The 24,441-nt window shown below is 47.5% G+C and overlaps 1 protein-coding gene and 1 long non-coding RNA gene across 7 annotated transcripts in view; one reads left to right on the plus strand and one right to left on the minus strand.

Moving 5' to 3' along the window:
• Positions 1-24,441, minus strand: part of TENM4 (teneurin transmembrane protein 4) — a 2,813,748-nt gene that overhangs the window by 226,692 nt on the left and 2,562,615 nt on the right. For all 5 annotated transcript variants that reach the window (XM_072794810.1, XM_072794811.1, XM_072794814.1 and 2 more), the window contains one exon: positions 2,765-3,020. In XM_072794810.1, the coding sequence (XP_072650911.1) occupies positions 2,765-3,020 (256 nt within the window). The remainder of the gene's footprint in view (positions 1-2,764; positions 3,021-24,441) is intronic.
• On the plus strand, positions 1,224-23,112 carry LOC140615071 (uncharacterized). Of its 2 annotated transcripts, XR_012015738.1 has the most exons (6): positions 1,224-1,570; positions 4,591-4,783; positions 16,118-16,213; positions 17,546-17,689; positions 20,326-20,459; positions 22,039-23,112. It is a non-coding gene; the product is annotated as an uncharacterized lncRNA (long non-coding RNA). The 2 variants fall into 2 exon arrangements; XR_012015739.1 differs by lacking the exons at positions 20,326-20,459; positions 22,039-23,112 and adding an exon at positions 19,171-19,289 and having other exon boundaries at positions 1,225-1,570.

The raw sequence follows: 24,441 nt of genomic DNA on the forward strand, positions 1-24,441 counted from the left end.
AAAACATCAGGGCCAAAATGCCTTCTCCGAAGTTGAGAGAAGGTACAACCTACTATATTTCCCCTAAACTCCTCCAGTGAGTAGGAGCTCAATTAGTATTTTTTCATGACTTTTTTCTTCACATGGTTGATATGGGAAGCTGATATGTATGAAAAAAATGGGAAATCATTTTTAAATTGTAAGTAGATCTTTTAATGCCTGTGCTTTATGTTTTTTATGTGATATTTCATTCACTTCCACCCAGTCTGAGAGGCATGAATTGTTATCCCACTCTACACAGGGAATTCAAGGTTTTAGCTGTCGATGAACTTGCTGGGCCAGTAGGTGCTGAAGCCAAAACAGGAATTTAGGTCCCCCGACTCCAGAGTCTATGGTCTTCCTCACGTTGACCCTGTGATTCTATCTGCCAGGTGTGACAATGATCTCTTGTAAACCTTGTTGGTTTTGTGCCATCAACCAGTAAGGGTCAGTATTAAGGTCCAGAATTCATTGTACCAGGCACCTCTCCCAGTTTTAAACCATGCTTAGATGCACAGAACTCTGGGGTCACAGAGGAGGCCTACCTCAAACATTTCATCTGGGTCTTTAAGAATAAGTAGGACTTTGCAAGACCAAGACGTGAGAAGGAGGGCAGCTCTAGCAGAGAGCTGTACGATACAGTTGTATGAGAGCTTTCATGCCTCTATAAAAAGGCACAGAAGCATGAAAGGGACAGGGATCTAGGAGAAGTCTGATAAGTACACATATACACATACTTCTATACACACACATATTAGGTATGTATATAGATCTGTATGGACGTCTAGAAAATATTATAGATTAGCATACACATGCCACCATGTTAACAATGGTTACCATTTGGTGGTAGACATTAAGTAATTTTCTTTTCTTTTTTTCCTAAGTATTTTATAGCATATTTATTACTTGAGTGATAAAGTCTAAGGACAAAGAAAACAAAGTTCCATGTGGTCTGTGGTCTGTGCAACGGATGTGGGAGACAGAAAGGCAGGTGTTGGCTGGCTGATGAGGCAAGAGAGGTCAGCTAGGACCACCTCTGCATCTCCTACAAGCCATCGGGAAAATGCCCCTGCTGCTCGGCCTCTATCTTCCTTCCCCTTGAAAAACCCAGAGAACCATCTACATTGAGTCTAAGTGAGAAAAATGAACATCCAAGACAGAGGGAGTGGCTACTGTGTTCCATGCAGAGAATCAGAACCATCAATTATTTGCTGGCTTCTCTCAGCCATGTGCAGTCATTCCATAAGTGGAAATAATGGAGATCTGATTAAGCTACCCTGGGTGGGATGGCACACAATTATGCCACTCCCTCACTCTGAGAGCAAAGGAGGCACAGAAGGACAGCTCACACCTGACTTTAAAGGATGGCAACAGAGACAATATTAATTAAGAGACTAGGAGTGGCACAAGCTGGACCATATTTCTGATAAATTTGCTTTTTGAAAAATGATTCTACAGGAGGAAAATGGCCAAAAAAAGATGTTGATTTTCTTTCCCTGGATCCCTCCCGCTCTATGTGCAAAGATCATAGTGACGTGCCAAAGAGAGGCAGGTAGGTCCACTTTCCGTATAGATTCATTTCACCTCTTTAAACGGGATGACTTTTGCCCTCTTCACAGATGAAGAACAGGAGTTTGAGAACATAAAATCTAGGTTTCCCCACTACTTTTGAGTGACACGGTGGAAGATGAGGAAGTTCTAACTGTGCCAGCCACATTTAGAGAATGTAGGGAAAGGCTATTGTCCCCCAAAGTCAACAGGGCTTCTCAGTGGTAGGATCATGCACGAACCTAGTTTTTGTCTTTAGATCTTTCTGCATGTTCTCCAGTGAGCTTGTATGCCGTGATGACCATTTAAAAAAATAAAACAACTCATTTCCACTTTGGGAAAATAGTGGTTCACCAGAGAGGAGAGAGAGAGACCCTGACTGAAGTCCCTGAAGTGCAGGAAGCACTGTGTGAGGCTGGAAGAAGGCAGAGGTGGGAAGGGCCGGCCAGGAGAGACCTGGAGAAGGTGCTGTGGTGTAGGGAAACAGCACCGTGCCCGAGTCTCAGCAACCTGAGTTCACATCTTAGCAACACGACCACCGTCCATGTGACCTGAGCTAGTCATTGACCCTCTCTGATGCTCAGACTCTGAAACTCCCAAACAGAATCACAAATCGCAATACCTTCTTCATAAAGCTGTGAAAACTACATCATATCTCAAGTACAAAAGCTCTTGCAAACAAAAGTTAGCTGATGTACCCAGGTTAGGGGTTATAGGATTTGGGGGTGTAAAGGGGTAAGTCCGTAGGAGGTGAGGGGAAGGGAGAGGGAGCATTCCTTGAGCACCCACCACAGGCCAGGCCCCGAGGCCAGGCACAGGGTGACCAAATCACAGCTGGGAAAGGCGGGGTGTGGAGCACCATCACACACTGACCAAGGGCCTGCTCCCTGCCGCCTTTACACACTCAGCCTCGCGTACTTTTATATGAGCCCCTCCACGGGCACATCCCCACTGCACAGACCAGGAGAGGGGTCGGAGGGGGCACAGAGGGCTCATACCTTTGTCTGCGGCAGGCCGCCCTCCCCTCCGGGCCGTTTGATTGGCAAGCGCCCGCTCCCCCGGCCGCGCGCCCCTCCCGCCGCCCTCTCCCCTTCTCCGCCGCGCCCCGACCCCAGCCTCCGGGCGGGGAGTGGGGACCCCGGAAGGCCCCGGCGCCCCGGGCTGCGCCCGCCGGCACCCCCGCCCGCCAGCCCCGCACCTGGTCTCCAGGGGGATGTTGCTGTTGAGCAGCCAGTTGTCCTGGGCGTGGGCCGGCTCCTGGGCGCCGCCGGCGGGGGCCTCCCCCGAGAGCGAGTGGTCCGTGGGGGCCGGGCTGGGGTTGCTCCTCGGCGTGAAGTTGCCGCGGTTCAGGGAGTTGATGGAGGCCGCGTGGTGCTGGCTGGGGGTGTGGGCGTGCGAGAGCGGCGGCGGCGGCGTCCGGAGCCGCGGGTGGTTCTGCAGGCCGCCCGGGGGATCTAGGCACAAACACGCGCGTCAGCGGGCGCCGGCGCCGGCAGGCCGCGGGCACGGCCAAGGTCGCGGGCAAGGTCGCGGCCGTGGTCACGGGCACCGGCAAGGTCACGATCGGGGGCACGGGCACGGGCATGGTCACGGTCGGCTGTGGTCACGACCACAGGCACGGCCACAGTCAAGGTCACGGCCGCAGTCACAGGACGGTCACGATCAAGGTCACGGCCACGGTCAAGGTCATGGCCATGGCCGCAGGCACGGTCACTGCAGCGGGCACGGGCAAGGTCACGGTCGGCTGTGGTCACGACCACAGTCGGGGCACGGGCATAGGCAGGCCACAGTCAAGGTCACGGCCGCAGTCACAGGACGGTCACGATCAAGGTCATGGCCACGGTCAAGGTCATGGCCATGGCCGCAGGCAGGTCACTGCAGCAGGCACGGCCATGGCAACGGGCACGGTCATGGTCACGGGCACAGCCAAGCCCCAGGGCCAAGTGGGCGCAGCCTGGCGGCAACGGGCACCGTGCATCGTGCGTGTCCCTGCGGCCCAGAGGTGGGTACTGACGGAGGTCCTACTATTTTCGGGGCTAGGGACACATCAACCAACAAAACAGACAAAATCCCTGTCCCCGTGGAACTTAAATTCCAAAAAAGAGAGACACAATAAAAAGGATTAAAAAATATATATATACAACCCACAACCACCCTCTGACGTCATCCACTTCACACTGCTTATCTGATACTTTTTGGGAAGGTTTTTCAAAGTGTGGTCCGAGACCAGCAGCTTCAACATCACCTACGAATTTGTTAGAGGCGCAAGTTCTCCGGCCCTGCCCCAGACTTATTGAACCATGAACACTTGGGTGGGCCCCAGCCATCTGAGTTCACAAACTCCAGGTGATTCCAATGGATGCTAAAAGTAGAAAACGCTAACTATATATAATGGTATCTAGTAAATGAAACAAACAAGGTAAGTAAAAACTAAAGTTTACAGAGGTGGTGATAATCTGAGAACACATAAAGCAGGGAAGGGGCCTATGGCCTGGGTATGTAGGGGTAATGGTGAAATTTTAGGTTCAGTGGTCAGTGTTGGCATGGGGAGGAGAAGGGAGTGAATTTTGAGTAAAGGGAGTGAGCCCAATTAAAAACCACCTGGGGGTTATTAAAAACTATCATTGACATTCACTTCTTTATTTTTATTTATTTTTTTAAATTGGAGTTCAATTTGCCAACATATAGCATATCATCCAGTGCTCATCCCATTACTGAGCACTCAGTATGTGTCAGGCATGATTCTGAGTCCTCTACATGTTTAAATTCAGCTGATCCTCATGACCCATTGCACAGCAGGTACTGTTTTCATCCCCACTTTGCAGACAAGGGAATTAGGATAAGTCTTTTATTTACTCTCTTCCACTACCTGGAACAACAGGTATTATTCTCACCAGATTTATAGATGTAAAATAGATTTCAAGATAAAGCCCCCACAGGGTCCAGCAGAATTTGACCTACACACTCTTTCCAGCCCTACCTGTCATCATCTCCCCCCTCTACCCTCCACACCTTTCCCCCCAGGGGCCAAGCGTTCTGCTGCAGCGACATAGTGGCTGAAACTTCATTTCCAATGAGGACAGTGCCCAGGAATGTGAGCAGTACCTTCTGAAGATGTGCCATGCTGTGCCAGCAGGAACGTCCCTTCATGGGAGGGGAGAGAAGAGAGCACGGGAGCCAAACAGGCTGAAAGCAGGCAGCCTTGGACCGGGGGAAGGTGAGAATAGCAGGGTCATTTGTTTTGTCCGCTGTCCTCAGGCAGCACTTTAATGGAGACATTTGGAGCCTGGGATGGAAGCCAGCAGCAGAAGCAGCCTCTTGGGTTGGCTGAGTGTCTCTCCTACCCTTGGCCTTTTAGGCAGCTGGCTGTAGGCCAGGGTACCGAAGCAGTGAGAGGGACTGGACCACTACTATCCAGTGCTTAACAGGAGGCCAGCAGAGAAGGGTGACCGAGCCCTGCTCCATGCCCCCCACCAAGAGTCAACCTCATTTTTTTTTTAAGATTTTATTTAGTTATTCACGAGAGATACACAGATAGAGGCAGAGACGTAGGCAGAGGGAGAAGCAGGCTTCCTATGGGGAGCCTGATGTGGGACTCGATCCCAGGACCCCAGAATCACAACCCGAGCCAAAGGCAGATGCTCAACTGCTGAGCCACCCAGGTGCCCCAGCATCAACCTCCTTGTGGCTTGTTTACCCAACTGATAACAATAGCTGCCGCCAGGAGCACCTACTATGTGTACTTTTACAGCTTTAACTGTTCTAATGCTCTCAACAACCCCCAGAGGGCAGTATTATCCTCAGTTCCACTTTATAGATAAGGAAGCTGAGGTTTACAGAACTAGGAAATAGTCCTTATTAATCCAAAGCCTGAATTCTGTCTACCAAACCATGATCCCCAAAACACAGACACCAGCTCAACTGTCTCAGTCCATGGTCAAAGGCAGGAAAACCCCCCTCAGTAGAGACAGCAGGCATCTGAGTTCTGGGTCAGGACAAGCTGGCCTGCAAGCCTACAAACAGACCTCTGCTTTGTGACTAAGTGGGGATGCCACGGTCTGGCTTGGTAAGTCTTTAGAACCACTGCTGAGAGTCCTGAAATAATGAGATTTTAAAGTATAAGACCACTGGCCATAGATCTAAAAAACTAACTTTTTTTTTTTTAAGATTTTATTTATTCATGAGAGACACAGAAAGAGGCAGACACAGGCAGAGGGAGAAGCAGGCTCTCTGCAGGGAGCCCGATGCAGGACTTGATCTCGGGGCTCCAGGATCATGACAGGAGCCAAAGGCAGATGTTCATCCGTTGAACTACCCAGGCATCCCTAAAAAAGTAACTTCTAAAAGGAAATTCCCCTGTGAAGATAAAGAATGTCCTGGTCCAAATCCTCTCTTATTTTTTGAAGCTCAGCTTAATTACCACCTTCTCCAGAAAGCCTTCCTTGATCTACCATGCCCAAAGTTCTTTTTTTCCTCCAGGGAATGCTAATAGAAGCTGATCTGAACCACTCACCTTTTCCTTTTCTCTTACAGCTAGCCTACTTAAGTCCCCATCCTGCCTCTTCTGATAGGTATAAAAATCCATATTCCTTCTGTGCTAGTGATCACAGTCCTACAACTGACCAGGTGTATTGAGTAACTGGCTCTTGTGAGTGGTTTGGGCAGTGTATCCAAGAGAATAATCCTAGTATAAAGGACATTTGTGTACCAAAAAATCATATCAGATCACCCGGGGCTCTCTAGACCATGGATCTATGCAGCCCTTTACTGACTTATGTGGTTGCTTTGGCTAGGCCCTTTGTTCCCCTTCCCTTATCCCTTCCATTCTGAGAACATTAGGAAAGGGGGCTTTGAGGTTTCCTGGGTTCCCATGGGAAAAACTCTGTGTTTTGGGACTCGTGACTTCCCAAAAGAGACATGACCTTCCTAAGGAGCCATTATCTCTTCTGGTCTGAATGGAATCTCCTTTCTGCTCCTAAGGCCAGGAGGGAGGATAGAGGGCACAGGAATAATGGGTCCTTCTTTCTGTCCTTTCCCCTCTCCAATATATACTCCCCATCTAGAGAGGGAAACTCAGAACTAGTTCACTCATTCAGCATTTCTTGAGTGCCTGTTCTGTGCCAGGTCTGGCAAGCCAGGCATTGGGAATGCAGTAGTGAATGACATAGAGATGGCCCAAGGGAGGCCCTACTCTGCTGGTTTCTACAGACTGGCTGGATGGCCTCCAGTAACTTACTTTAGCTCCCTGGTCCTTGGGCTGTGAAAGGGTGTACACATTCCTACATCACCACTTTCTGGAGGATGAAAAGTGATGGCCCTTGCTCAAGTGCCAAGTACTTGGGCTTCCATTGCTCCCTGAGGGAAGGGACCACGTGCTATTCATCTCCATATCCCTTGTCAATATTGACAGAATGTGAGTAGAGAAGAGCAAATTAGCTGGGTGGACTTCTTTTTTTTTTTTTTTTTTTTTTTTATAATCTTCTACTCTCTTTTTTTTTTTTTTAATTTATTTATGATAGTCACAGAGAGAGAGAGAGAGAGGCAGAGACACAGGCAGAGAGAGAAGCAGGCTCCATGCACCAGGAGCCCGACATGGGATTCGATCCCGGGTCTCCAGGATCGCGCCCTGGGCCAAAGGCAGGCGCCAAACCGCTGCGCCACCCAGGGATCCCCTGGGTGGACTTCTTGCTTGCACAAGCAATGGCTTCTCTCCTGCTACCTGGGAGTATGCATTGGTACATTTGCAAAGCTGTGCTGTAAATTCCAATTTGCACCCTCTTTTCACAGATAGAGTCTCCAAGTACATCTCTGAATCAAGCCCAGATATGAGTCATTTTTACTGTTATACTGCACACCTCTGTTAGTAAAGACCACTTGCTTATCTGAGTTTTGCAAGCCTGGTTTTTCAGGGACTATTTTTGCTTCCTACAAGTTCTCAGATATATTTGCAGTTGCTGGTTCCCTCCAACACCTCAAACATTTTTTTTTTCATTTTATATGCACAAAAATCCTGAGCACTGAAGCCTCCAGGAGCATCCCCCTGAACTGAGATCATCACGAGGCTTCTTCAGAGTGCTCTTCCAAGCATTAGGTAATAGAAAGAGTCAGGCTTTGATGTCAGACAGCCCTGGGTTTGTTTTGGCTCTGTCACTTATAAGCTGTGTCACCTTGATCAAGTTACTTAACTTCTCTGGAGCTTCGGTTTTCTTACCACTAACTAGATCTAGATACTACCTACATTATGGGTTTGTTATAAGAAGTAATGAGATGATGTATGTAAGGTGCTTATTAGCACAGTGTCTGTAGTACAGTAATGCTACACATCAGCAACTATTAATTCCACGGTTATGATAAACACATGCTGAATGAATAAACTGTAAAGTGCTGAATCATCCTCGTGATAATCACTGTACAACATTTACAACAGGGGTTCCAAGGCAAAAATCCTTGAGAGAAAAAGAGCAAGAAAATATCTAACAGAAATGTGGTGTTCTTTTATTGCAGCCGGATCCTATTCTGGACCTCCCACTGGCTTCTAGGAGTCCTGGTCTCAGGAGGGTGCCTGTACTTCAATATACAGATCACAAGTGATGGGAATGGCTGCAGCCCAACTCTCAGGACAAAATCAGAGGCATGGGGGCTCCATGTCTTCAAAGCACCCGTTTCCACACTAGATAAGCATGTCAGAGCAAACCACGGTGCTGGGGTCAAGTGCATGCTAAGGAGATGGCCCTTGCTGTTGTTCGATCTATCAACAACACTAAATAGCCCTCTGCTATGTGCAGAGACTGGATGATGTTTAAGATGAGGATGAGCCGCAGCCTTGGCCAACAGAGGCATGCTGCCCAAAGGGGTAAGGGCAGAGCTCAGGAGTCTTCCAGACCCAGGCTCCACCCTGGCTCTGGCTCTGACAGGCTAACATAATTTAGGGTAAGTCACTTAACTTCTCTGAGTGAAGTTAAAACGAATATATAATAGTAACAGTAATAAAAGGAAGAGGGAGATGAGGAAGAAGGGCTATTGTAGACTGGAAAGATGGCAATCCAGAGCTGAAACCAATACAGTCCCAGCCTTGGAGCTGCTCGCAGTCTACGAAAAAAACCAGACACTCAGATGCTACACAAAATCACAATGATGATGAAACTGCAATAGTTAACATTTACTGAGTACTTGCTATGTGACCAGGTCTAAGTGCTGGAATCATTTAATCCTTATGGTGCCCCTACCATGAAGGTACTAATATCACTCCCCATTCTGTAGAGGAGGGAACGCAGGTACCAGCATGGTAAGCACTTTGCCTAAGATTACAAAACCACTGAGTGATGGAGCTGGGATTTGAACCTGGACAGTCTGGCTCTGCGGGCCATGCTGTTAAACACCCTGCTGTGGGGATCCCTGGGTGGTTCAGTGGTTTAGCGCCTGCCTTTGGCCCAGGGTGTGATACTGGAGTCCCAGGATCATGTCCCACCTCAGGCTCCCTGGATGGAGCCTGCTTCTCCCTCTGCCTCTCTCTCTCTCTCTCTCTCATGAATAAATAAATAAAATCTTTAAAAAAAAATAAACACCCTGCTGTATATATATTAAGTATGTCAACTTAGGTAAAGTGCTTATGTCACTGCCTGTCACACAGAAAGCCCTCCACAAGCGGTGGCTCCTGGAAATCTTGTTAGCTTTCCCCATGGCCCCGCTGGAGCTCCGTGGAGCACTGAGGCAGCTGCCAGACCAACTGCTGGGGCTGGGGGAGGCTTCAGGAGAAATGACATCTGACCTGTGTCTAGCGGGCACAGGTGAGGGGTTTGGAAGCCCGAGAGGGAGCCAGTGAGGCTCACTGGGGCACTTGGATGAGTAGTGTCATGGCTGGGAGGGGCAGCGGCTAACCTCGGGGAGGAGATGCTGAAGGCAGGTCCAGGGTGGTTCTTGCCTGCAGGTGCTGCGCGATAGAACTTGGCCTTAATGGGGAAGGGGAGAGGGTCCCCAGTGGGCTTGAAGTGTGACGTGATCACTAATGTTTGAGGAAGATTTCTGGTGGCCAGCTGGAGGGTGAGCCAGGTGGTGACAGACCACAAGCAGGGCCCAGGCTGACTGCAGGATGCCTGGCTGCTAGAGAGGCTCCAGCCGAGTGGGTCATTATTCTTTCATAAGAGCACACTCATGAGAAAAAGACATGAACTTTCAGGGCTTTGGCTCCGGCAAAGAATTTTAATGTGTCAGCAGCCCTGCAATGTAAGGCCAGCAGTGGCTCCGTGAGAGGGTGCCAGGCTAGGTGCCCACACTCAGCCCTGCGAAACTGCCAACAGGCGCCCTGCGGTCTCCCTTGCTCCAGAGTTGACGGTGACCTGGCGTGCACTGCAGTCGTTCATAGGGCCCTAAAGATTGTCAGATATGAAAGATGATGGTATTTAATTACCATAAAACACAAAAACTCCAGCTGCCTGTGAATGCCAACAGGAAGAGTTATTTGGCTCCCATTAAAATGCCATCGAGCACTGCTAACTCGGGACGGTGATGTAGCAGTGCTGAGAGCTCAGCTAATGAACCTTGGCCTACACGACCAATTTAGAGAGTCCAGAAAGCTCTTTGTCACCACAGTCGGCAGCCGGGATCTGATGGTCTGACTTCCAGCCTCAGTTCTGCCTCTTTTAAGCTGTATAATCTCAAATTATTTAGCCTGCATTCTAGCTTCTCCATTTGTCAAATGTATATGAAGGCACCTTGCAAACTGTAGAGTCCTATGTAAGAGGGACAACTATCATCATCATTATTATTATTATTTAAATATTTTATTTATTAGAAAGAGAATGCATGAATGCAGAGGTAGAGGGAGAGGAAGGAGTAGCAGACTCCTCGCTGAGCAGGGAGCCCAATGTGGAACTGATCCCAGGACCCTGGGATCATGACCTGAGCTGAAATAGATGCTTAACCGACTGAGCCACCCGGGTGCTCTCACCATTATTATTATTATTAGCTTAGCACAGAATGAATACAGACTGTGAAGTCCAAAATGGAACCACTGGTCTGAGCAGGAGGCTAGAGGCTGACCTTTTTGTTCCCTCCCTGAACAAATAAATGCTTTTGGTTCACTTTCACTGCTGTGCTGTTCTTTCTGTGTCACTGCCAATGTGCAGCATTTCAAAAAGGTACTTGGCCTGAAACCCCACAGTGACTCGTGGCGGGGAGGGCCCAGGGAAGCTGAGACTGCGGGCAGGAGCTTTTCGAAGGCTCCCCTTCCAGTTTTCTCGATGAGGGGTAGAAAAGGGCACCCCAAGGTCATCAGGTGGCTGTTTCTGCTCCTCATTCATTCAGGCCGGACAGAGTGTTGGGTGAACACAGACTGCTAAAGTGCTTTGTATTGAGATGTAGTGATGAGGGGACAGCGTAGAACATCTGATGCACAGGCCTCACTGTGTGGAGCGGTGGTTTTCCAATGGGAGTGTCTGGAAGGGAGTATTTTCTGGTTGTTACAACAACTGGAAAGCACAGCTGGCACTTGGCAGGAGGGGCCGGGAAAGCCGGCGGATACAGGGCAGGTGACCCAGTGTTCCTTGGGGGCATACAGGCCAGTCAGCACTTAGAGCAGTCCTCGTTTGTGAGAATGGGTAAACAGCCGCCGTAAGATTTTATTGTTTGCCTGCTGTGCTCCCATGCCATCTGAGCTCACTCTCTGCCCTTCTCCAGGGCAGGCAGCTGACTGCTAAGGCTTCTATTACCTGGGCCCCCGTGCCCCCTGGCTTCCACAAAGGTGTGGCTAAGTGTTAGTGCAGCAGGACACTGAAATATAGGAGGAGAAGGATGGGGTGGGGGTGATGCCCTCTCACCATCCTCAGCAGGGCAGCACCTTATCCTTCACGACTGTAGCAGTCTGGAGGTAGAGTGGCCTGGGAAAGGTTCTAGGAAGAACAAGGACCTGCACTGAGCACAGAAGGAGAGACAGGATGGAGGTATGTCCTGTAAACGGGAAGGATAAAGGGGAAGGAAAGGGCATTCTAGGCAGGGAGGCTGGCAGGAGCAAGGGCCCACAGGCTGAGAGATACAGCTCCTTAAGGTGGCAAGGATGGTGTGGGGGTGAAGGGGTGTAGAGGGAGAGGCTAGAGCCCACCTGTGAGAGCTGGGGGTATCCCTGAGTGTATGGGGCCAGATAGGCAGCTTTAAGGATGCTTTAGGATCCCAACTTCTAGCCTTTTAAAGCCAAATGTTAGAGTAGTCACAGGAGTGAACCAGAATCCCCAGGCTTCATTAAAATGCATATGGGATTCCTCATCTGGCAATGAAAGCTCTCCTAGGGTGCAAGTGGGGGTGAGGGGCAACCTGCTGCCTTGGTCCACACAGTTGAACAGAGTGTCAGAGTATCTGTCAGACAGAGGTATAATCAACATTGTTTTATGTCCTAGGATCATGGCAATTTATAGACAAACTAAGTCCACAGCATCCAGCCCTATCTTTCTTTTATTTTTTCTTTTATTTTTTCTTTTCTTTTCTTTTCTTTTCTTTTCTTTTCTTTTCTTTTCTTTTCTTTTTTCTTTTCTTTTCTTTTCTTTTTCTTTCTTTTCTTTTTTCTTTTCTTTTCTTCTTTCTTCTTTCTTTCTTTCTTTCTTTCTTTCTTTCTTTCTTTCTTTCTTTCTTTCTTTCTTTCTTTCTTTCTTTCTTTCTTTCTTTCTTTCTTTCTTCTTCAAGATTTCACTTATTTGACAGAGAGAACAAGTGCACAAGCAGGGGGAGTGACAGGCAGAAGGAGATGGAGAAGCAGACCCCCCACTGAGCAGGGAGCCTGATGCAGGGCTTGATCCCAGGACCCCAGGATCATGAGCTGAAGGCAGATGCTTCACTGACTGAGCCACCCAGGTGCCCCAGGACCTGTCTTTTTAAGTGTGTATATGAGCACCTTGGCTAGGCCACTGCTGAACCTGGAAGAACTATCTCCTAACCTACATTGGCCCAAACTTCATTCCTGTGCTTGTCCTTATCAGCCCCTAATTATCATGTGACCTTGGGCAAGGCACTTAACCTGGCTGAGTTCCAGTTTCCCCAACTGATAAACTGGAGGGGGCAGTGGTTGTGAGTCGCCTCCATTTCTAAAATCAAGACTGTATCATTCTTGGCAGATGATCCTGGGACATTTGTTAATGAGCAGCTACTTATAAAAGACATGCACAACAAGTTGTATATTGGATTGTGCTGTGTTATTAGTCACCAACAAAGGCAGAAAGATGGAAGAAAGAGGAACACAGTGCTTCCTTCTTCCTGCCCTCTCTTCTTGCTTCCATTCCTTTTGCAAAGGTCACTCTCCACAGGCTTTGTGCTTGATACCAGGGACACAGAGGGATCAAAGTCCCTGCCTCTAAAATTGGAAAAGGCCACCTGCAGCCACAGGGGAGACTTTTCTGGGCACATGGCTTTCCTCCAACTTAAAGCTGTGTCCACCTCAGGCAGAACTTGTCCTGGGAAAGCTTTCTGGTTGTCATGTAGGTTTTTCTACCTTCCACTGTCACCTTCTTACCCTTTTCAAAAATGACCCTTAACCTGTGAGGTTAAGTCCCAAATCAGCAAGAAACCATATTTGATAGGTAAGTTAGGAGTGTGACATGAATGTAGGGGTGGAGCTCAGTTCAGTGGGAGTCTGCAGTGTGTTGGACCAGTTAAGAAGCTCATGGAAATGGAGTAGGGTGCATTCGTACAAGTAAAGTGATGGTCATGCTGTGCTGATGTGCTGGAGTGGGTCCAGAGGAGGGATGGCTGGATTGGGGGTCATCCCAGTATTACAGAGTCTGATCCTCCCCTGAGTGTCTGGAGGTAATGTTTTCCCTGGCTTCCTTGGATGGTAAAGAGTTTAGAAACTGTGTTCCTCCAGGTGTAGACAAAGGACCAATGCTGTTAGCCTGAAAAGATGTATGAAAAGGCTTAAAGAAAGAGCATATGTCTAGGAGTCTTGGTGAAACACGTAAGTGTCTGATGATTAGCTGTCCAAGTTCTGTCACTTAAACCACACGATTTCCTATAGCTAGGAAATCACACATACACGATCACGTGGTGCTGTAGAGAGTTCTAGATTAAAGAACCACCCCAGGGCAGCCCGGTGGCTCAGCGGTTTAGCGCTGCCTTCAGCCCAGGGTGTGATCCTGGAGACTCCGGATCGAGTCCCATGTCAGGCTCTCTGCACAGAGCCTGCTTCTCCCTCTGCCTGTGTCTCTGCCTCTCTGTGTGTGTGTCTCTCATGAATAAATAAATAAAATATTAAAAAAAAAAAGAACCACCCCCAGCTTTGCCAGGAACTCATTCCATGACTTTGGGAGCATCCCTTCCTCTCTCTGGGGCTCAGTTTGTTTGTCTGAAAAAAGGGATTCCTTCCTCTTATGGATGATCTCCTGAGGCTCCTTCCAACCTGTGACAGCCTGATTCCTTGTGGCTTCCCTTGCCGCTTTCAGGGAATTTCAGAGACCTGTAGGACACTACTGTTGCCTCCAAAAAGCTGAAGGCTAGAAGAAGGCGCAAACCTACCCCACAGGGCTTTAGGACAAAGAATCAGCACAAAGGCCAGAAGTCACCTGAGGCCACCAGCAGTCAATTCAGGAAACCCTTGTTCCTGCCAAGCTCTGCAATGGGCTGCCTCCCAAAATAGTGAGCTCCCTGTCGATAAAGCACCAGCTTAAATAGCTAGCCTCAACCTCTTCCCTGCACTCCAGGCCTCTGTCACTCTGACGAAATAACACACAGAGCTAAACCTAATGCCTCCCTGCTCCCTGGCCCCTAATTCGACCCCTTCTGCTAAGCTTCTGATCTTACCATCACCAGCTGCTGCCAGAACTGCCACCCAGCCCACCAAACCAGACCTTGGGGAATCAACACCACCACCTCCCTCTTTTACCAGGTCCTCACTGCTCCTACTATCACCACCCTAGGTCAGGTCCCATCAGTGCATCCCGAGGCCAGGCCACAGCCAGCGCTGGTGTTCCAGCTCACAGGCTCTCCTACCTCCAATTTGTTTGCCATCCAACAGCAGGAGTGAGCTTTCTAAAAGAAAACAACCTCATCACTCCCTCATGATAAAGCTTCAGTGGCTCCTCACTGCCCATGGGACAAGACTCCTTGCCATCTGGCCTGAGCCTGCCAGGGCAGCATTCACAGCTTTCCACTCCCCTCTTTAAAAAGGTGCCAAGGTTAACAGGCTAATTATAAGCCATTCATGAAATTGCTCACTGCCTTTCTCACATCCACGGCTTTGCACATGCTGTTTTCTTAGGCATAGATGCCTTTCTTTGTTCCTTCATGTTAACTCAGATTAGGAGTAACCTTCTCTAGGAAGCCTTCTCTGACCACCACCTCCACCCCTAGTTTGGGTTAGAGGCACCTCTTCTGGGCTTTTCCAGCCCCCAGAGCTCACTCGGAGTTATCGTATTTTGTTTGCACATCTGTCTCTCCTACCATACTCTGAGCTCCAAGGGCAGAGGTCTTATCTTAACATGTCACAGGCTGTGAGGCTAGAAACAGATGACTCTTCTCTCTGGGGTACATGGCAGGATCTCTCACCCAGGTACTGCCACTGGTTCTCAAGGGGCACAGAGTAATTTGGGCACTTTGATCTTTCTCTTTAAACTTGACCCGATGTTCTCCACACTGCACAGGAAAGACAGCTGATCACTGAGGTGTATATAAACTCTTTATATTTTAATCAACAGTCGAAGATGCCAGGAAGAGATGACAAGGAAATCATGACAACAAATCTCAAGGCTCCCAGGGGGAATGGCCCACTTTGTTGAAACTGATGTCAGCACTGAAGGGCAGGGCGGTTTATCAGGCAATTTTCCCAACGTGAGGTTCACCCCCCACCACTGTATGGCCTCATAGGAGGCTGAGCACCAGCACGTGGACAGGTGAATTCTCATTAACCATGTTCGTGTGCCTTCCTGCATTGAACACCCATCAGGAATTCTGAAGAAACTGCTTTCTCTTAGAAGAAACACAGACATGTTCAATGGAAGCCACAGGCTACTAGAAGCCACAGAGCATAATTGACATGGTAATTAAGTGCCATGGCTCAGGCTCAGGCTGCTTTGGGTTCAAATCTCACTTCCCTCCTTACACACTGGCCACACTACAACTCTCTTCTGGATCCCAGCTTTCATGCAAAGAGTCCCATTCAAACAAAATGGTAGCCAGGAAGTCGAGTGCTAAGTCCAATGGAATTGAGTTTGAAACCAGGCAGGCTCCACCACTTCCTAGCTCTGTGGCTTCCTGAAAGTCTTGATTTCTTCATCTGTAAAATGGGGATAATGGCACCATATACTGCTTAGTGTTGTTTCAAGGATTTAAGGAGATGGTGCATATAGTCCTTAGCACATGATCGGCAAATAGAGGGACTCAGTTGAGGTTTATAAATTCATTCTTCTAGATCCTTAGAATTACATCTAATTACATTCCCCTTAGGCTAAAGGGTCTTCAAGAGCTGAGATCTTATCTGCATTTGGTCTTTCCTAGACCTTCAGCTGGCTTCCCTGTAAGGCTATTAAACTCATCTGTAAATATTGAATTAAACTAAAGTAAGCCCCTGTCTATGTAGGTCTGGGAACCAAGATGTTGTTGGAAGGAAGAGAATATTTATTGACACGTGATGATGAGCAGGACTCTCATTTCATCTCTCGAGTAACACTGTGAGGTAGGTCTTAATTTCCCCATTTTACAGAAAAAAACTCCCAAGTCTCATAAATCTGCTCATGTCTTTGTCTTTGAACTTTTTCAACAATGGGATATCTCAGGCCCTAGCATTTGGGACAACTTTACTAAATATGACATCTTTTTTTTTTTTAATATGACATCTTGATTCAAAAACAAAACAACAAAGCAAAAAACACACCCTTAGTCATACCACTTAAGAAAGGATAAAAGCGGGGGTCCCAACACAGATCACTACTCTTTCTACTCTTCATGCCCCCTAGAGGCAGCAGAACAAGAAAAAATAAATTCTGGAGTACTTAAGCTATATGTATTGAGCAATTTATTAAATGCAAAAACATCAACTATATTTTTGTTATGACTAGACAACAATCATATCAATACCTTTATAGATGAGGTGTTTGGGGGAGTACAAAAAAATTTACCGTTTGATAATACACCATAACCACAACCCTAAGAGGTAGGTGTCACTATCCTTTTATGCACAAGTGAACTGAGGCTCTTCAAGTTTACATGGCTTGCCCAGGTAGCTTCCCATAAGCAGAGACTCCAAGCCCAGTGCCCTCCACAGCCTCTAGAAACCACATGCAAATTCCTCCTACCTCAAGCAGAGAGCACTCGCTAAACCCCAGCACATCCTAGGAAGCATGGAGGCCCCTGCTCAAGTGGTCTTTACCTTCTCCCTCAGGCCATAAAAGTCCTCACTTAGGGAAAAAGGGAGAAAGTCATTCAACTCATTATACAGATCACAGAGATGCTTTTCATCATTTATGACATGATCACATGTAGGTTTTCCTTTTGATACAAGCTCAGGAGATCTTAGGCAGGTATTTCATCCATCAATGTCCATAAACCAAGACATAATAGAAACAGATAAAAGGAATTTGTCCTCCGACGTCCTCTGCAAAGGGACCGGCTCAATCCCCAGGCCACCGAAATGTAATAACAGTACTAATAATGGCCTTAGAGCACTGAAGGCCAAAAGGACAACTAGCTACTAAGCTAAGCATCTTTAACACACTTTCCCCATCTTCTCTTCCCAAGAGTCCTCTGAGGTGGAAGAGGAGCGTAAGGCAGCAAGTTTGGCATGCAGATATGAGAGCCAGACAGCCTGGGTTTGAATTCTGTCCCTGCCACTCCCTCGCTGTGGGGCCTGGTACAAGACACTTGGCTCCTCTTGTGCCCTACTTTCCTGACTTCAAATACGGAGATAAAACTCATGGGGTGGCTGGGACGATTAATGTAAAGTGCCAAGAGCATGCCCAGTACGTGGCAAGGAGTCACTAAATGCTAGCAATTACGATCTATTTTACAGACAGGGGAACTGAAGCTCAGAAAATTTGCTCATGCTCTATAGCTACTCAACAGCAAGGCTGGAGGTGAAATCTAACTTCAACACCCATGCTCCTGATGACGATGGCATACTTTCCACACTTTACCTCGCCATCCACCCAGCATAGTAGGTGTTCCATAAATGGTATCATTACTATTATTCATACTTGAGAATGCCTTCTTAAGCGCTGCCCTCCTTGTCAGTGCCCTCCCAAGATGACTGACCCCCAACTCCTGCCCTTTCTCTTGCCATAGCCTCACGGACAGCTTACAGAGCAAGTCCCTGCAGCAAGGGCACAGACGGTGCTAACTTTATTTCAATGCAGAAAGTGTACAGTCTGTGGGCACCACCTGGGCTCATTCCCCAAGCTAATTCTTTTCTCTCAGCTGTGGAATATTTTATTTTTCCAATTTCAGAATCTACTTATGTTAAAAAAGAAAGGAAGAGAAATCCAATCAGCCCAGCTCAGGTTTGCGAAACAAATAATGCAGCCACCATAGAACCTTAATCCAACAGTTATATTCATAACCACAGTGATCACTGCTCCGCCTAATTTATACAGCCCAGGGCCCGCTAAGAAAAATGTCTCTTGACGATATAGGATGTAGTGCAGAGGCTTGCTGACACCACTGAAAGGGTGTAGATCTCCAGGCCTGGCATCTTGATGAATCTGAAGCAAATTTGGATTTGGAGGCACATCTCCCAGGAATTCCACCCACGCCGGAATGTCATACTACATTTTCTTTTTCTTTTTTAAAATAAGGAAATGGAAGAAGTACACTTTTGCCTGGCTGCTGCTTTTGTTTCCTGGAAAAAAATTAAAATAGAAAGGCCAAACTGCCTCAGTGTCCTGGAATGGAAAGGTGCTTCAGAGTCCAGCTGATATGGGTTTGAATCCTGGTTCTGCCACTCACTGGCTATGTGACCTGACTAAGTTACTTAACCTCTCTGAGAGCATCTATAAAACAGAGATAATTATACCTACTCACAGATTGAAAACTGAATGAGAGAACAGTGGGTTTCCTACTAGACTGTGGCTCTTGTATTACCAATGCCTAGTACATGTACTACTTTATTATTATATGTCTGATATAAATGTTTATTGACTATGCCAACATTCCTAATGTCCATTGTTTACTGAGAGATAACTGTGCCACGGTCTGTGCTAAGTTCTTTCCATAGCACGATCTTATTTTATCCTGAAAGCAACTCTGTAAAGTATATATTAGTATCCCCTTTCCAATTCTGAGATGGGGATGCCTGCATAAGAATGAGAAGTTAGGACACTTGTCCAGAATACTACAATTTATAGAAGGGGCAACCACTGGGAGTCCAAGATCACAACAACGAAGCCAGGATTGAAACCCAGGCCTGATAACTCTACTTCTTTTTAAAAAATATTTTATTTTTTTATTCATGAGAGACACACACAGAGAGAGGCAGAGACACAGGCAGAGGGAGAAGCAGGCTCCACGTAGGGAGCCCGATATGGGACTCCATCCCGGAATCCCAGGATCATGCCCTGAGCCAAAGCCAGATGCCCAACCGCTGAGCCACCCAGGTGTCCCAATAACTCTGCTTCTTTGTCCTGTCTCCTCCTTCCACAGCACCTACCAAGCTTCATACATGGCTGACAGCAGATTCCCAGGGCCACTTAGTTCCCCTTTATTTCTCCTTTGGACCTCTAATGTTTCGGGATTCCTTGAGGCAATTCCGAAATCAAGGTAATACGTTAAGATACTTACAGGGATTAAATCACCATTTCTGGCCAACATCTGTTGGACATTTGCAATGATTTTACTCTGTGTTAGTTACTGTGGCTCCCCAGATTTCTGGACTATCCTGATGAAATCAAAGTGAGAATCAAAGTCTCCTGAATGGCTTGGGGGAGGGAAGGTGCCCACTGAGTGCCCAGGTGAGTCTGATTCGTGCCCTACCAATTATCTTAAGGTAGCAAGGTGGTCAGTAGGTCTGGGTCCTAGTTCCAGCCCTGCCATGATCTCACTGGCATGTGGTCCAGTCACCCCACCTCTCCGACCTCAGTTCCTTCCTAGGAAAGTGGAGCAAATGGAGAGTGTTGGGCCTGATTCATTTGCTCAGCAAATATTTCTGTGAGTTGTTGCCAAACTCTTTACTCCCAGAATCCTATTAATAAACCCCCCTTAATTACTCTGTATTTTAGAATATTTCATTTCTCACATGTGCTATATTCACTAATGAATCATTAATTGGTTTCCCTTTTTTAAAAAAAATCAAACACATGTAAAGCTGATAATCAGAATTTCTGATGGGACCAAGAGAATTCAGTCAATGGATCCCTAGCACCTGGCCCATTGCTGACATGAAATAAGCCCTGTGTTTACTGAGTAAATGGGTAAATGAATGGATGGATGGATGGATGGATGGATGGATGAATGCTTGATATGAAGCAGAAGAGCACCAAGTGGTGGGAAAATAATGGAGTCAGAAAGGCCTGGATATAAGTTCCAGCTCCACCAATGACATGCTGTTGATCTTAGGAGAAGTCACTTAACTCTCTACGGCTCAATTTCCCATCTCTGAAAGGAGGACGATTAGATCTATCTGACAAGACTGATGTAGAGTTGAATAATAACAATAACAACAGTAAAGAACATACCATAGCTAACACTGTGTACAGTGCATACTATGTACCAGGAGCTGGTCTAAATGCTGTACACATATGAACTCAGTCTTCATAATAACTCTATGAAGTAGTTACTATGATTATTTCTATTTCACAGATGGTGAAACTGAAATATGAAAAAGATATTGTGGAACTTGCCTCCAAGGACAGACTTGTACCTGAGATAGGATGCAAACCTATGCTGTCTGATTCCAGAGTCGGTGTCCTCGATCTCTGCATTCTACTGCTTGGGTAGGTCATGCCCAGCACATGCTGTGGTGACTCTCATGCTAACTGAGCGGAAGCCCTAAAGGTTAGCCAGTGTAGCCTTACTGCGGTATGCTAAGCATATTTTCCACCTCGACTGTTTATAATAATGGCAATTACCCACAGCACCCCTATATTTTCATGCTCTGTAATGCCCAGGAACCACAGTTGGGATTGAGTATGAGGTACTGTCAGAGACCAGTTCTGCTGGTGACTATAACATAAAGACCTTAGTTAGTGGGTGGGAGGAAAAATGAAGCAAATGCTGTCGACTTAGCCTCCATTTCTGGAAGACATGCAGGATTCCTCTTGCTCAAGGCTGTTTCCTCCCACCATGCCTTTACCTCTTTAGTGTACCTACTGGCTTTTGCTTGTCTGGCATTTCTTCTTCTTCTTCTTTTTTTTTTTTTTTTTTTTTGAGAGAGAGAGAGAATGAGAGAGTAGGTGCACATGCATGAGTGGGGGAAGGGACAGAGGGGGAGGGAGAGAGAGGATCTTAAGCAGGCTCCATGCTCAGTGCAGAGCCCAATGAGGGGCTCAATCCCACAACCCTGAGATTATGACCTGAGGTGAAATCAAGAGTCAGGTGCTTAACCAATTGAGCCACCAGGAAACCCCTTCTAAAAATAGAAATTCTTTCTCTGTTTTGGGGAGATCTACTCTTAGACTCTGAATTTGAATAGAACTGGCTTCAGGGTGGCCAATGAGAGCACCCCCATTCCTCTAGCCAGGGTGTCTTATTCAGGTAGGGCCATGTGACCCTGGTCAGGCCAGTCAGAATCAATCTCGGGATTTTGCTGAAGCCCAGGGGGGAGTGTGGGGTGGGGGAAGAGGCACTCTTTTACCTGGTTTACAAAGCTGGTAGCATATAAGCCTGGAGGGGTTCCTTTTATCAGATGGGGATGCCTGCATAAGAATGAGGCCAAAGCAAAGAGAAACAAAGTCAAGAGACAGAAAAAGATTCAGAAAGACATTACTGGAATGCCTGGATCTAGTTGCACTGATGCAAAAATGATCCCTTAGACTCTTCAGTTATGTCACCCACTACGTTTTCTTTCCTTAAAAAACTCAGGTGGTGTTTCTATCCCTACAGGTGGGAGTTCTGTCTAAAACCCCTCCACTGATTTCTCAGCCTAGAGTGCCTTTCCTAGCCCCCTCCTCAGTCATGAGGCTGAAAGTCAACTCAGAGACTGCAACACCACATCGGAGCCTTCCACACTCCTCAAACAGACCTGGCCACACCCGCTTTTGGCCCCATCAACCTGAAATCACAAGGTGTCTGCACTTGCACACCCAGTACACCAGTACATGTGCATGCACATGTCCCCAAGGATTGTGAGCCCTTTGAGGTGACTTCTTCACCTCCATGTCCCCTGAGCCCAGTCCAATGCTTGCCACATGGTAGGCTGACATCACCAACGTTTAAGCAAATGATCACAAACATCCCCTCTAATGAAAAAAGAATGCTCTGTTACTACTATCAGGAATGACCATTTCTACCTCATCTGAAAATGTCCTGTAGTGATGGGTGGATATTAAATAATGAGAAAACATCTACTTCCAGGTGGCAGAGCATGACCTGTGTGGAAATGGGAGCAGCTGCAGCGCCCAGCCCGGAGGCAGGGGAGGGCTGTCCGCTGGATCACAGTTCCACGGTTCGCCGCCTTGGTCAGGTTCTCGTCCTCCCGCTGCATTACTCATGGACGCTGTTACTAATCATGCTTACTCACACTGATTTCTTTTTTCTCCCTGAGGACGAACTACCTCATCCCTCCCTAATTTAATGGCTGAAATTAGGCAAAAGCAGCCATCTGATACATGTTAGGCATCACCCCAGAAAGGAAGTCATCACACAAGATATTACAAAAAACCTTTTAATGTTTCTATTCTCTTAACTGCCCATGCAAATCAGGTAGAAGAATTCCAAATGGAGAAAAAGATGCTCGAAGCTGTGGCTGTCATGACCTTTCCTGTGTCAGGTCACCCGGAGAACGTACCTTTGCGCTGGGCTGTTTCTCCCCAGCAGCAAATGCTGAGCCTCCTGCGTGTCAGATACATCACATGCGCTCTCATCGGGGTTACAGCACAGGGAAGTTTTATCGCCATCACCCTCATTTCATAAATGAGGAAACTGAGGCTCGCAGAAGTGAAAGGACTAGCTGGAGGTTAGCCAGTGAGTGGTGGATTCAAACCTAGGACTAGCTTGACTCTATGATCTCTTTCTACCTCTCTCTACGGGCTAGCTCTTTTCCCTCTTCCCAGGGCCCCCGATTGACACTGTAAGTTAAAGGGATTCGGTGAAGCTGGCAATAGCCAGTCCTGTGAACACTGGCATTTTTATGATGCGTTGGGTCTCACCTATGCTCTGGCTGACTAAAGCTTGTGGAAGAATGAAGGTGATGCCTGGGTCTGTCATCTCTGGATCCCTAGATACAAGAGATACCTCAGCTCTGTAGAGCTGGATCTGGGCAGGCAATGTCGTGTCACAGTGACCATGTCCAGTAACAACTGGACTGCACCCAAGGGAACTTCGGATATACATCTCTATTTCTCCCTCACTAGAACTCAAATGTGGCATTTAGAAATATTTCTAAATGTCAAAAACTACCATGAAGATAGAGTCTGACTGCCCCCCTCACTCACACTTGAGGTCTGAGCCATAATTACAGACGCTCCCTCTTTGATGCTGCACGTTTGCCTTGTCTGAGCCCATCTGTGCAGCATAGCAGGGCTGTAGCCACACAGTCAGGCACTGCAGGCAGGCTCCCAGGGCAATCCTGCTCTCCTAGTGGACTGACAGGGAAGGCCTGGACACAGGAGGCATAGGGCCAAGGCAAGGAGGGAGGTGTCAGTCCTCGGGAACCTGGTGTCTGGTTGACGGCTGAAGACAATTCCCCTTCTGAACACATCATTAGGCTGAGATCATACTGCCTGTTTCACTTGTGATCTTGGACTTTTCCTGAAGATCATGAGTATTCCCTCAGGGACCTCAAACCACAGACCGTTTCCTTCTCTGACCTCAGGGTACAGAGTCAAGTCAACCCACTCTCACTGGTACCTCCTGTTACAATGCTATGTGATAGGCATGGAGGGAGGGAGGGAGAAGCATGAATAGCATCCCTGGAAACAAAGCACCAAATCTCCTGAAGGAGACAGCCTTGGAGGCAGTGAATCCTAACCAGATGCAGTACGGGGACTGCTGCTACCAGGGTGTATCTGGAGTGTGATGGAGCTGGAAGGGACTCATGTTCTCTTGTAAAACTGGGAGGGTGCCTAGGAGAAAGTGATGCCAACATGCACCAGGCACTCTGCAGAATGCTTCCATGCCTGGCCTTGGAGCCAATCTCCAGAGGTCCTAAAGGATAGGTAGAGTCAAGTGATAGAGAACATGTATAAAATATGCAGGGACAACTTGAGCAAAGGTAGGCAGGCAGAAAATAAAGGCAGTGCGGTCTGTACCACTCAAAAGGCAATTAATTAAGCCCTGCCCTTCTGATGTCTTTATGATGATGGTTCTTATTACTTAACTCTTCCTGGGTTTTTGCCCAGTGTCTCCAGCTAGGCCAGTGTGTCTGCATACTTCTTTATTTTATTTTATTTCATTTTTTTAAATTAATTAATTTATTAATGATAGACATAGAGAGAGAGAGGCTGAGACACAGGAGGAGGGAGAAGCAGGCTCCATGCTGGGAGCCCGACGCGAGACTCGATCCCGGGACTCCAGGATGGCGCCCTGGGCCAAAGGCAGGCACCAAACCGCTGAGCCACCCAGGGATCCCCCTGCATACTTCTTTAAATCTCCGCTTGTACCCAGAGCCCACACAGTGTTCTGCACACAACAACACAGGACTCAACAGTCCCTGCCAAACTGAGGACTACATTCTTATATGATAAAGAACACTGACCAGATGGACACAAGAGCAAATCTCATTTCTGAATGACCTATCCGAAGGCAGGTTTTAACATC

This window comes from Canis lupus, chromosome 23 (assembly GCF_048164855.1).
Source record: "Canis lupus baileyi chromosome 23, mCanLup2.hap1, whole genome shotgun sequence".
In the NCBI taxonomy this organism is placed as follows: Eukaryota; Metazoa; Chordata; class Mammalia; order Carnivora; family Canidae; genus Canis; species Canis lupus.